This window comes from Amblyraja radiata, chromosome 21 (genome assembly GCF_010909765.2).
Source record: "Amblyraja radiata isolate CabotCenter1 chromosome 21, sAmbRad1.1.pri, whole genome shotgun sequence".
Lineage (NCBI taxonomy): Eukaryota > Metazoa > Chordata > Chondrichthyes > Rajiformes > Rajidae > Amblyraja > Amblyraja radiata.
The window spans coordinates 28,637,999-28,650,872 of record NC_045976.1 but is presented as its reverse complement, the minus strand read 5'-3'; the positions used below and the strand labels follow the sequence as shown (position 1 = coordinate 28,650,872).

Below are 12,874 nucleotides of genomic sequence, written 5' to 3'. Positions count from 1 at the left end.
AATGATTTTCACCTGACCCAAGTCAGATCATTTCTTTGCAAACTAAATGGAACATAATTTTTAATGACAGTAAAGCAAAATACTAACCAGTGAGAAAGATCAGTGGACCTGGTTTAAGAATTTTTTTTGTTTTCGTTTCAGATTTCAGTGGGCTGCAAGACTACAGAAAAAGTCATTCAGAATCAGGTCCATGTTCAGTATTCGACTGACTTTGGAGTGAACTGGCGATACCTGATGCCACAGTGCCTCCTGGCTGACCCACAATGTTCTGGTGATATCACTCAGCCCTCCGTGTTTTTCCCTGCCAAGGAATGGAAAAGAGCCATCTACCCGCTGCCTGACAATCTGGTGGGCAAGTGAGTAAGCGGAGCTGTTGCAGTGAGGAGTGTGCTGCATTGATTTGTTCCCTAGAGGTCCACACCCAAACTTCCAAGCTCCTCAGCATAGAGAAAATAAACCCTGCCCAATGTTGACATCAGACAAGATCTAGTGATACAACATTTGCCATCTCCCATTAAATTGAATTGGTAATAAACTGATGAAATAACAGGTTGCCTAACCATGCTCCCATTCCTCACCCTTTCTCTGTCTCCATCTCAGAAACTGGAGCTGATGACTGGAAAAACCTCAGAGATACAACAACTTTCTACCATCCCTCCATTTGCTTTCATATTCTCTCCGCACTGACACACCTCATTATTTCCTACCTCCTCTCCCCTCCTCCCCCCCTCCATTCTCCCTTCTTTTCTCCTTCACGCATCCTCTTCCTCTCAACCACCATCCCCCGCCGCGCCATCCACCCCCAACACCCCCTTCCCCCCCCCCCTCCCCTACCCTCCCTCTCCCCCTCACTTTCACTCTTCCCCCTGCTTCTCATCCCTTCCACTGTCTCTCTGCTCCTCTTGTCCCTTGTCAACAACTAGACTAAAGCCACATGAAGAGCTTTGTACACCACAAAAGCACAAGTTGCTAGATTTACTCAGTAGGTATGGCAGCATCTTTCAGTAAGGAATAGAGTTGCAGGTTGATGAATCATCTCTGAACTGCCAGACCCACATAGTCCAATTTTAAAGCAACTACTTTATTTTGCTTTATGGCAGAATGTATGTTTTGTAAAAAAATAGAGACGTGTGTGTGTGTGTGTGTATGTGTGTGTGTGTGTGCGCGCTCTGCTCTAGTTGACGACTGCTGCTGACCTTGACTCTATCAACTTATACACGGGCAAGCTTTGTCTCTCGGCTTGAGTGAATGCCAACGCAGGGCTGGAGGAGAGTAAACAGTGTGTTTGAAACTGAAACCCATAATGTAAATTAGAAAAGGAAATGTTTAATAGGAACAATCTTTGATATGGTTCATGAATCATTATTGAGGATACGTTGAAGACTCATTAATGACATACTGATCCAGGGGGGAATAGTGAACAGAATCCTATGACATTAGACACAGGGAACTGCAGATGCTAGAATCTTAAGTAGAACACAAAGTGCTGGAGTACCTCTGCAGGTCAGGCATAGTATGGATGTGATGTTTCTGGTCAGGACCCTTATTCAGTCTGATCGATGTGGGGGAGAGAAAACTGGACAAGAGTTGGAGGCGGGACAAAGCCTGGCAAGTGGTAGCGGAATACAGATGAGGCAGGGATTGATTGATTGGTCGATGGACAAAGGCTGGATTTGAAAATTAGATGAAAGGGGACCAAAGGAGACACAAGGGTGTATATAAGGAAAGAGGAGGAATGAAATGTGAAGCCTGAGGGAGGGAGATAGGAGTGGGGAGAGGAGGAATAGTGGATGAATAGGAGTGCACCAGGTTTAGGAAAGAGAGGAGGGGAGAAGAAGAGAAACAAACAAATGGGTGGGGCATTACCGAAAGCTGGAGAATTCAATGTTCATACCATTAGGTTGTAAGTTATTCAAGTGGAATATGGCGCAATTCCTCCATTTGCATGTGGGCTCACACTGGCAATGAAGGTGGCTCAGGACGGAAAGATTTAGATGTGAATGGGAGGGGGAGGGTTAACAACCGGGAGATCTAGAAGGCCTTGATTAATGAGTGCATGTGATTGATGAATCTGTCGCCTACTCCACACTTGGTCTCACAGATGTAATGGAGGCTACATTGGGAACACTGAATGCAGTAGATCAGGTTAGAAGAGGTATTTGTGAACCTCTGCCTCACCTGGAAGGGCTGATAGGGCCCCTGGATGAATGTAAGGGTGGACGTGTTACATCTGCAGGATTTTACAGAGAAAGTGGTCTCTGCAGAAAGGATGGGTCAGGAAGATGAAGGTGTGGTGGCATCCTGTGGAATGCCTTTAGCATTAATTGGAATTCCTCAAGCAAGTGACCATTCTTTTGTAGCAGTGAAGCAGACTCCCTTTTTATGCCCCTGTCCCACTTAGGAAACCTGAACGGTAACCTCTGGAGACGTTGCGCCCCACCCAAGGTTTCCGTGCGGTTCCCGGAGGTTGCAGGTGGTTGCCGGAGGTTGCAGATAGTGGAAGCAGGTAGGGAGACTGACAAACACCTCCGGGAACCTCCGGGAACTGCACGGAAACCTTGGGTGGGGCACAAAGTCTCCAGAGGTTTCCGTTCAGGTTTCCTAAGTGGGACAGAAATCAGAAAAAAAATGCAGATGCTGGAAACTGAAAATAAAAACACAAAATGCTGGAACCAACAGACAAACGACTTTAAATTTACCTTTACCTTTAAATTTCATCATCACCTTCAGCTAAATAAGTGCTCTGTGTGATAAAGAGAAAGTAAGCAATTTGACTGGAGAAATTAGGCCCTTTATTCAAGGACCTGTTTAGTTATATCTGCATTTGGTTTATTGATAGATGTAACTTTGTCATTCTGCAGGTGAAAGTAAAACTAACATGTTTTATTCCAGCCCAGTGAGATTCCGCTTCTATCAGAAGTATTCTGATCTTCAGTGGGCCATAGACAATTTCTACGTGGGACCTTCCTGCCCAAACAATTGTGGAGGCCATGGAGACTGCCTGCACAAACAGTGCTACTGTGATCCTGGCTTCACTGGGTCAAATTGCTATTTGAGTCACCCTCTAAAGGTAAAGTTAGATTAGATGAGGTTTCTTATCATCTTGTGTTCTTGGAATATTGAAACTATGCAAATTTCACATGGCTCTTGAGTCCAGACTTGTGATATACTGGGTCAAGAGCAACAGCGTGGTCCAGAACCTTACTTTCACCTTCTGTGTTGCATTAATACTGGATGTATGGGTCATTCTTTTGATGCACATTACGTTATATATATAAAACTCTCTTTCTTCTCGCTAAAAACTCAAATTGAACAATTATTTTCTTTTGGTTGATGGTCAGGCATGTTTTCACATTACACAGGTGGCTAAAATAACTGTGGCTTTCTGAGGTGTTAATACTTAAGCACAATGTAATGAAAAATATGTCCATTGCCTTCTAAAAATATTGCCTAAAATACCTCATAGATAAAGGCACTGATTGACCCCCTATTTAGTGGTGCAGAGAAGGTTTACAAGAATTATCATGGGTAAGGAAGGCCCATCCTACAGTGCAGGTTGAAAGGTTTGGGCTCCACACATAAGAGTCTAGAAGAATAAGCAACAATCTTATTGAAATATGTAAGTGTTTTAGTGGATTAGAAGCATAACTGCTGGTGGGATGTTTCCCCTCACGGGAGAGTCCAGGGCCAAAGGGCAGTGTCTCCAAATAATTACGATTCAAATGATGAGAAATAACTTCTGGGAACATTTAAGCCTTAAAGGGATCATTGGCTATTTGGGAAAACAACAGTTCTGGGGAAAGGACAGAAAATTGGACAAGAAAATTTGAGACTGAATAGCCTGTTAGAACAGTAGAACTGTTCAATAGAACAGTACAGCACAGGAACAGGCCCTACAGCCCACAATGCCTGCTGAACATGACACTGTGTTCAACTAATCTCCTTTGCCTGCATGTGATCCATATCCCCTCTTCCCTTCATATCCATGTGCCTAGCTTACAGACTTAAATACCACTATCGTATCAGCCTTTAATACTACCCCTAATAGTGCATTCCAGGCACCCACCACTCTCTGCATAAAAAACACTTGCCCCATACATTTCCTTTACCTCTCACCTTAATGCCCTGGCCTCCAGGCTTTGACAACTCCACCCTGGGGAAAAAGATTCTGACTGTCTACTCTATCTATCACTCTCAGAATTTTATAAACTTCTCACTTTTGTTCCTACATCTTATGATGTAGTATCAAAATGTACGAACCAGATGATTTTAAATTTAATTTCCTATTTCAGCTGAGTTAGCTGACCTTGGGCAAATCAACCTTTGAGGTAAAAAGGTATCTGTAGCCCGTGGGCTAATCTTTCATATCCAATCACTACTACAGTAACCTCTGTTGGAAAGTGTTGGGCATTGGTTGGGATTGGGATTATGCCAGCAGTCATAAAGGGCAGAGAAAAGCTTACACAGAGCAAATGCCAAGGTACTGAGTGAGTTGTATTCAATACACACCATGAGTAAGCATGGAGAAGGAAAAAAAAAAACACAATGTCCTCTTTACAGTGGATGTTTGCTAAGAAAAAGACTTGCATTTCTACTGAAACGTTCGTGTCTACTTCAGGGCGACCCACAACAAAATTCCCCTTAAAATGACTGCTATTGTGAAACAGGAAGGAATTTTACCTAATTAATATTTATATTTAATATTAGTTACTGCGGCCCACTCAGTTATACGGACCATAAAGCACATTTAATGAACTTCTTTCAAGTTTAATTTTATGTCAAAATTAGTCCGTCTGTAACATGCTATGCAATATTAGACTAGATTTTTGATGGCAGCAATTGGGGAATGAGGGATGGTATAAAGGAGAACTTGGTGTTCCAGTATTCTCTAATGTGAGTCGTGCAACTAGGGATTTTGTCCTTTTTTCACAGCATGTCACCTCTCATCACATGATAGATTTTTGGAAACTGGAGGCTAGAGAAAGGGGATAAGGAGGAGATTTCAAAACAGCTTAAACTTTTTGACATTGGCTCCAGATGAAAATAGGAATGCTGCCTTGGTCTTTCTGATCTAGTAAATGGCAATGTTATGTGTTGCAGACTTCATTGAAAGAACGCTTTGAGCTTGATGACATGAAATCAGATATATGGATTTCTCTGGATGGTGGAAAGGCTTGCACAGACTGTGGTGTTCTGGTGGAAGATTTGCCCCTCTATTTCAGTGGAGTAGGCATGAGACAAGCAATAACCAAGGACCTTGATCTCAGGGGTACAAAGTGAGTTTGACACCATTGTTTTTATGTAAAGCTCTGTTTTATAAAAGATCAATCAAAAATGTATTAAAATGTTTAAAACATTGTGAATTACTGATCATAGAAACATAGAAAGTAGGTGCAGGAGTAGGCCATTTTGACCTTTGATATGGCTGATATATAATGGCTGAGCATCCAAAATCATTACCCCGTCCCTGCTTATCCCCCATATGCCTTGATTCCGTTAGCCCTAAGAACTCAATCTGATCATCACCTACTCTTGTCAAATTGTTGCTGATTTTGGTACTTTGCTGATAATCTGGCTTCAGGAGTTGACAAAATATTGGCGTGATGAGAGGAGAAATGTCAGCTTACTGCGGAGACAGTTCTAGTGATGAGGCATCTTGTTTGGCAAATTCAAGGGAACATCATGCCTATTTGAACTATTGCTGACAATGGCTGATTTGCCTACCCAATGTTTGGAGATTATTATCAGGGCTGGAAAATGGAGCAAGATGATAAATCTACAATGAGGAAATAAACAACACCATCCATTTTAATTGTGCAATATGTTATCTGTTTGTTTTGAAAAAGACGAGCATTTGTACAGAAACTGTCAGTATTTCTCAGGAGGAACTGCAAAGATATACCCTTTGTGTGGCTGCTAAAGTGTGGCTTGTAATACTTTTATTTACATTCAAGTGAAAGTAAGAAAAAAAACTACTGTTTAAGGTCATAGGTCCACAACACAGAAACAGGCCTTTTGGCCCACCTTGCCCATGGTGACCATCGACAACCTAACTAGCTAATTCCATTTGTCAGCACTCGGCCCTTAGCCTGGCTATGTCTGAAACAGAAAACATTCCAAATGCCATGGATCCTTTACCAGGTGAGAACAAAATAAATCCTAAACCATTTAAGAGAAAGAAATAATGAAAAATATCTGAGAACAGAGGATGGAGGATAATTCTCCACTGAAGAGATAAAATAAAACATGTGAACTGCCTGCTTCTACTCTTCCATTCCCTGACACCTTCCCATGCAACTGGAGGAGATGCAACACCTGCTCTTAAGGCAGATAGATAGATAGATTCTTAATTAGTACGGGTGGCAGAGGTTATGGGGAGAAAGCAGGAGAATGGGGTTAGGAGAGAAAGATCAGTCATGATTCACACTGTTTTTGATTTTCTGTTTTTGGATTGAATTCTGTTTTTAATTTGTGTCATTGTGATGTCTTTAATTACTTGTTTTACTCCGATTATATGTTTCTATTCCGATCTACTATGTAAGGTGTCCTTGAGATTTTGTATGAAAGGCGCCCATTAAATATAAAATTTATTATTATTATTATGATTGAATGGCGGAGCAGACGTGATGGGCCAAGGAGTTAAAGGAGGTGCAAAAGAGTTAGGCACAACCCAGAATCATCAAACCTCTCCAAAAAAAAATCACTTGGACAAGATCTTCTGGAGGGTCCTGAGAGGAGGCAGCTGTCACACAGCTTGCATAAGGACCATGATGTGAAAATGAAGCAGAGGTTGAAGAAGCTGCTACAGTACCTGATGAAATTCCAGCCTTCATTCCTGCCGAGCAACTTGATCAGCAGGAAACAATGTTGTTTCTGGGGAAGAGAATTTGGTGGGAAATCAGGAAAGGGAATCTATAAGACCACCTCAGCCTCCTGCACTCCATGGAATAAAGGCCTACTCTGCCCATCAGCATTCATGGCATGAAAAATCACAATTAGGCAAGGGTTTTGAGACAACAGTGGAATATTCCGAAAATATGTTTCTTGAGCTAAAGCACCTGAGAATACACAGTAAACATCCATGACGCAGATAACACTTTGTGCCTAAAAACAATCTGCTGGAAGATCTCAGTGGGTCAGGCAGCATCTATGAATGAAGTCTGATGATGGATCCCGACCCAAAACGTAGTCTGTCCATTTTTGGTGTGGTGGCGTCTAACGGCAGCGGCTCGACTGCAGTCCATCTGTCTTTAAAAAAAAATTCTCGTTAAATGTATGTTGATTCTAGTTTTTATTATTTTTTAGCTGTGTATATGTGGGGGGTGGGGGAAACCATTTAATTTCTTCCCTGTACGGGGACCCGACTTTTTCCCTGTCGGGTCTCCAATGTTGTTGGGCCTAACATCGTGGAGCCGGTGGCGGCCTCCGGCCGGAACTAACCTAAGGGCTCCAGTCGCGGAGTCTGCGGACTTGCCATCGCGGAGCTGGCCGATATCGGAACGGGAAGAGCTGTGCTGGTGCGCGGCTGCGACCCGACTTCGGAGTTTCGGAGGCTCCAACCGCAGGCCCGGTGGACAGGAACATCGGGAGCTTACAGGTCCCTGGTGGGAGACTGTTTTTCGGAGCTCTCGCAATGGCAACTTCTCCCGCTGGAATCACGGGGTTTAAATGACTACGAGCGGGGCCTAACATCGCCCGGCGCGGCTTAATGGCCGCGGGACTTACCATCGCCCGCTGGGGGCTTTAACATCGTGAGCCTCAGTTGCCTCGACGTTGCAGTTGGACCGCGGGAGAAGAACAAAAAGAAGAGATAAGACTTTTGCCTTCCATCACAGTGAGGAGGTGTTGGAGATTCACTGTGATGGATGTTTGTATAAATTGTGTTAAGTGTGGGTCTTGTTTTTTTTTGTAATGTTAAGACAGGAGAAATGCAATTTTGTTCAAACCAAGCTGTTTGAATGACAATAAAAGGTATTCTATTCTATTCTATTTATAAGTCTCAAGCTGACCTGCAGAGATCCTCCAGCAGTCCTGGGCCTCCTCCATGGCCAGAGTGAGCACCACCGGAAATTGGAGGGGCAGCACCTCATATTCCACTTGGGCACCCTAGCACCCTAGCGGCATAAACATTGAATTCTCTAATTTCTGGTAGCCCTTGCTGTCTCCTCCCCTTCTCAGCTCTCCCTCAGCCCTCGGGCTCCTCCTCTTCCTTTTTCCTTGCTTCTCCCCCCCCACCCTACATCAGTCTGAAGAAAGGTTTCGACCCGAAACGTTGCCTATTTCCTTCGCTCCATTGATGCTGCTGCACCCGGTGAGTTTCTCCAGCACTTTTGTCTACCTCCATCAGTTCTGTTTGTTACTCAAGATTTCTGCATCTGCCATCTCTTGTTTCAGCACCCTATGCCTTATTGGAAAAGAAAACAGCCTGAAAGTCCCCTCTGCTCGTAGTCTGTTTCCGATCAGTGCCAATAGATAGTTCACTACTGTGTCTAAGCACAAGTTTACAAATTAATGCTGATCTTTTTGTTCCAGATTTGTGCAGTATTGGGCTAGAATTGGTAGTGAGAGCAACATGACGACTTGTCACCAACCCATCTGTCGGAAGGAGGGAGTTTTGTTGGACTATTCAACTGATGGAGGTGAGATTTATTCACTGTCTTACTAATTGTGTAATTAGTTGAAATACTTCTTCCTGTCCAAATTAATCAGACGAATCACTGTGACGTTTGAAAGAGGAAATGGAAACCCAACCAGCATTAGTAATTGACTGAATTTGTAGCATTTCATTGGCATATTTGGACATAAGTTAGAGTAAGACATGTCAGTGGGCATTTTGAGGGAGATAACTCATAAACCTTTGTAGATAAGTATGTGATGAACAGAAGGATTGAAAAACATATTGGTGCATTAGGTTGAAGTAAAATGGAAAGAGGCTTGTGTGAGGAGCAGGAAGGAATCTGAGGGGGAAGATTTTCACATGCAGACCTATTGGCATCTGCCAGAGGAGGTCATACAGTCTTAGAACCATATGGCATGGAAACATGCCCTTCAGCCCAATTCCTCCATCCTGACCAAATTGCCTAACTGAGTTAGTCCCATGGCCTATATGTGCCCCATATCCCTCTAAACCTTTACTCTCCATAAACCACTCCAAGTGGCTTTTAAATGTTGTAATTGTATTCACCTCTACCATGTCCTCTGGCTGTTTATGCAGCATCTTGTGTGTGGAATAAGTTGCCCCTCGGGTTCCTTTGAAATCACCCTAAACCTATACTCTACAGTTTTAGACATCCCACCCTCGGGAAAAGACTGTGGCAATTCACACTATTTAATCCCGTCATACTTTTATAAACCTCAATGCTCAATAGACTGACCGATGAAGACAAGCGTGCTAAAAACCTTCTTCCCCATCCTGTATACCAGTGTTGCCACTTCCATGAAACTATGTACTGCACCCCTAGATCTCTATATTTGACAACATTCCCCAGGGCCCTCCTATAAACACCTTGCATTTATCTGAATTTAACTCCATTTGCCATTCCTCAGTCCATTGGCCCAGTTGATTAAGATCCCATTGTAATCAGAGATAACCTCCTTCATCGTCCACAATATCACCAATGTTATTGCCATCCGCTATCTTACTAATCATGTCATATCTTATCAATCGTGTCAATTATATTCACATCCAAATTGATATAAATAATGAGCGACTGTGGTTCATGCACTGATCCCTGTGGTAATCCACCCGTTACAGGCCTTCAGTCTGAAAAACAGCCCTCTACCACCACTCTCTGTCTCTAATCTTCAAGCCATTATTTTTCTCCATTTGGCTAGCCTGCCCTGGATCCTGTGTGATCTGAGCTTCCAGAACTTCTCATCCATGCTCATCCATGTAGACAATGTCACCACGCCCCCCCCCCCCTAATCAATCTTCTTGATTACTTCTTCAAAAAACGCAATCAAATCGGTGCGACACGATGTCCCATACACACAGCCTGCTGGTTATCCATAATCAGTCGTTGCCTTTCCAAATGCATGTAGATCCCGCCTCACTCAATCCCCACTGTGGTGGAGGTACAAACAGTAATTATATTTAACAGGCATCTGGATATATACTTGAATGAGCACGGCATAGAGGCGTGGGATTCATATAGATAGGCACAATGGTTAGTATACATAGATACATAGATACATAGAAAATAGGTGCAGGAGTAGGCCATTCGGCCCTTCGAGCCTGCACCGCCATTCAATATGATCATGGCTGATCATCCAACTCAGTATCCCGTACCTGCCTTCTCTCCATACCCCCTGATCCCTTTAGCCACAAGGGCCACATCTAACTCCCTCTTAAATATAGCCAATGAACTGGCCTCAACTACCCTCTGTGGCAGAGAGTTCCAGAGATTCACCACTCTCTGTGTGAAAAAGTTTCTTCTCATCTCGGTCCTAAAGGATTTCCCCCTTATCCTTAAGCTGTGACCCCTTGTCCTGGACTTCCCCAACATCGGGAACAATCTTCCTGCATCTAGCCTGTCCAACCCCATAAGAATTTTGTACGTTTCTATAAGATCCCCTCTCAATCTCCTAAATTCTAGCGAGCATAAGCCAAGTCTATCCAGTCTTTCTTCATATGAAAGTCCTGACATCCCAGGAATCAGTCTGGTGAACCTTCTCTGCACTCCCTCTATGGCTATAATGTCCTTCCTCAGATTTGGAGACCAAAACTGTACGCAATACTCCAGGTGTGGTCTCACCAAGACCCAGTATAACTGCAGTAGAACCTCCCTGCTCCTATACTCAAATCCTTTTGCTATGAAAGCTAACATACCATTCGCTTTCTTCACTGCCTGCTGCACCTGCATGCCTACTTTCAATGACTGGTGTACCATGACACCCAGGTCTCGCTGCATCTCCCCTTTTCCTAATCGGCCACCATTTAGATAATAGTCTGCTTTCCTGTTTTTGCCACCAAAGTGGATAACCTCACATTTATCCACATTATACTGCATCTGCCAAACATTTGCCCACTCACCTAGCCTATCCAAGTCACCTTGCAGTCTCCTAGCATCCTCCTCACAGCTAACACTGCCCCCCAGCTTAGTGTCATCCGCAAACTTGGGGCTGTTGCCTTCAATTCCCTCATCCAGATCATTAATATAAATTGTAAATAGCTGGGGTCGCAGCACTGAGCCTTGCGGTACCCCACTAGTCACTGCCTGCCATTGTGAAAAGGACCCGTTTACTCCTACTCTTTACTTCCTGTTTGCCAGCCAGTTCTCTATCCACATCAATACTGAACCCCCAATACCGTGTGCTTTAAGTTTGTATACTAATCTCTTATGTGGGACCTTGTCGAAAGCCTTCTGAAAGTCCAGATACAACACATCCACTGGTTCTCCCCTATCCACTCTACTAGTTACATCCTCGAAAAATTCTATAAGATTCGTCAGACATGATTTACCTTTCGTAAATCCATGCTGACTTTGTCCAATGATTTCACCACTTTCCAAATGTGCTGCTATCCCATCTTTAATAACTGACTCTAGCAGTTTCCCCACTACCGATGTTAGACTAACTGGTCTGTAATTCCCCGTTTTCTCTCTCCCTCCCTTCTTAAAAAGTGGGGTTACGTTTGCTACCCTCCAATCCTCAGGAACTACTCCAGAATCTAAAGAGTTTTGAAAAATTATCACTAATGCATCCACTATTTCTGGAGCTACTTCCTTAAGTACTCTGGTATGCAGCCTATCTGGCCCTGGTGATTTATCGGCCTTTAATCCATTCAATTTACCCAACACCACTTCCCGACTAACCTGGATTTCACTCAGTTCCTCTATCTCCTTTGACCCGCGGTCCCCTGCTATTTCCGGCAGATTATTTATGTCTTCCTTAGTGAAGACGGAACCAAAGTAGTTATTCAATTGGTCCGCCATATCCTTGTTCCCCATGATCAACTCACCTGTATAGGTGCGATGGAACGAAGGGTTTGTTTTTGAGCTGCTCATCTCTATGACTGTGATCAGCATAGATCGGGTGCTATGACTGGCTGCTCATATACAGTATTATTATGTGTGAACCCATCCGTACCAGCCTTCATCAGCAAGCAGCAGTGATTGAAATCGTTGACATATTGAGCTTCATTTAGAAGAACCTTTTAAACATTTTTTTTCCATTGAGATATATTCTGTGCCTGATTCATTCTTGTGATGTGCTGCAGGAATGACCTGGAACATGCTGCATGAAATGGATTACCAGAAATATATCTCTGTGCGCCAGGACTACGTGTTGCTCCCGGAGGAGGCCCACACCAACACCACCCGCCTGCGATGGTGGCAGCCCTTTGTTGTTCAAAACAGTCTGATGGTGGCGAGCACAGACCGTGCTCAGTGGGCACTGGACAACATCCTGATCGGAGGATCTGAGATCAACCCAAGTCAACTCATGGACTTCTTTGATGATGGTAAGATGAAAATATTAGGCTGGTTAATGGCACTGTTGGTATTTATATGTCAGACGCATGGGATTGAAACTAGAACAATGACATTCTTACCTGCTGCAACTTTACTGGCACATTAGACTCCTGAACAAACATTGAATTCTCCTATTTTCGGTATAAACACTGAATTCTCCTATTCTAGGTAACTCTGAAGCCCCCACTCTCTTCTCTACCCCCCCCCCCCCACCTGCCCCCTCATTCTCCGTCTGTTTTCCACTATACAAAATCAAAATGCTCAGCATTCCCTGGGGATTCCTGGGAATGGAGGATCAAGGGTCATACAACAGGATTGCACCAAGGTAGCTTCACTTGCATAATTGTGGCCTGAGCAGACATTGTCCCAGGGTGTGTGTCCAGTGGAGCTATTGGTCACGCTAC

General features: G+C 43.7%; 1 protein-coding gene across 3 annotated transcripts in view; it reads left to right on the top strand.

The window, feature by feature from the left end:
- reln (reelin) overlaps window positions 1-12,874 on the top strand; it is a 258,697-nt gene that overhangs the window by 225,826 nt on the left and 19,997 nt on the right. For all 3 annotated transcript variants that reach the window (XM_033039883.1, XM_033039884.1, XM_033039885.1), the window contains 5 exons: window positions 142-356; window positions 2,893-3,070; window positions 5,101-5,276; window positions 8,533-8,639; window positions 12,218-12,460. In XM_033039883.1, the coding sequence (XP_032895774.1) occupies window positions 142-356; window positions 2,893-3,070; window positions 5,101-5,276; window positions 8,533-8,639; window positions 12,218-12,460 (919 nt within the window). The remainder of the gene's footprint in view (window positions 1-141; window positions 357-2,892; window positions 3,071-5,100; window positions 5,277-8,532; window positions 8,640-12,217; window positions 12,461-12,874) is intronic.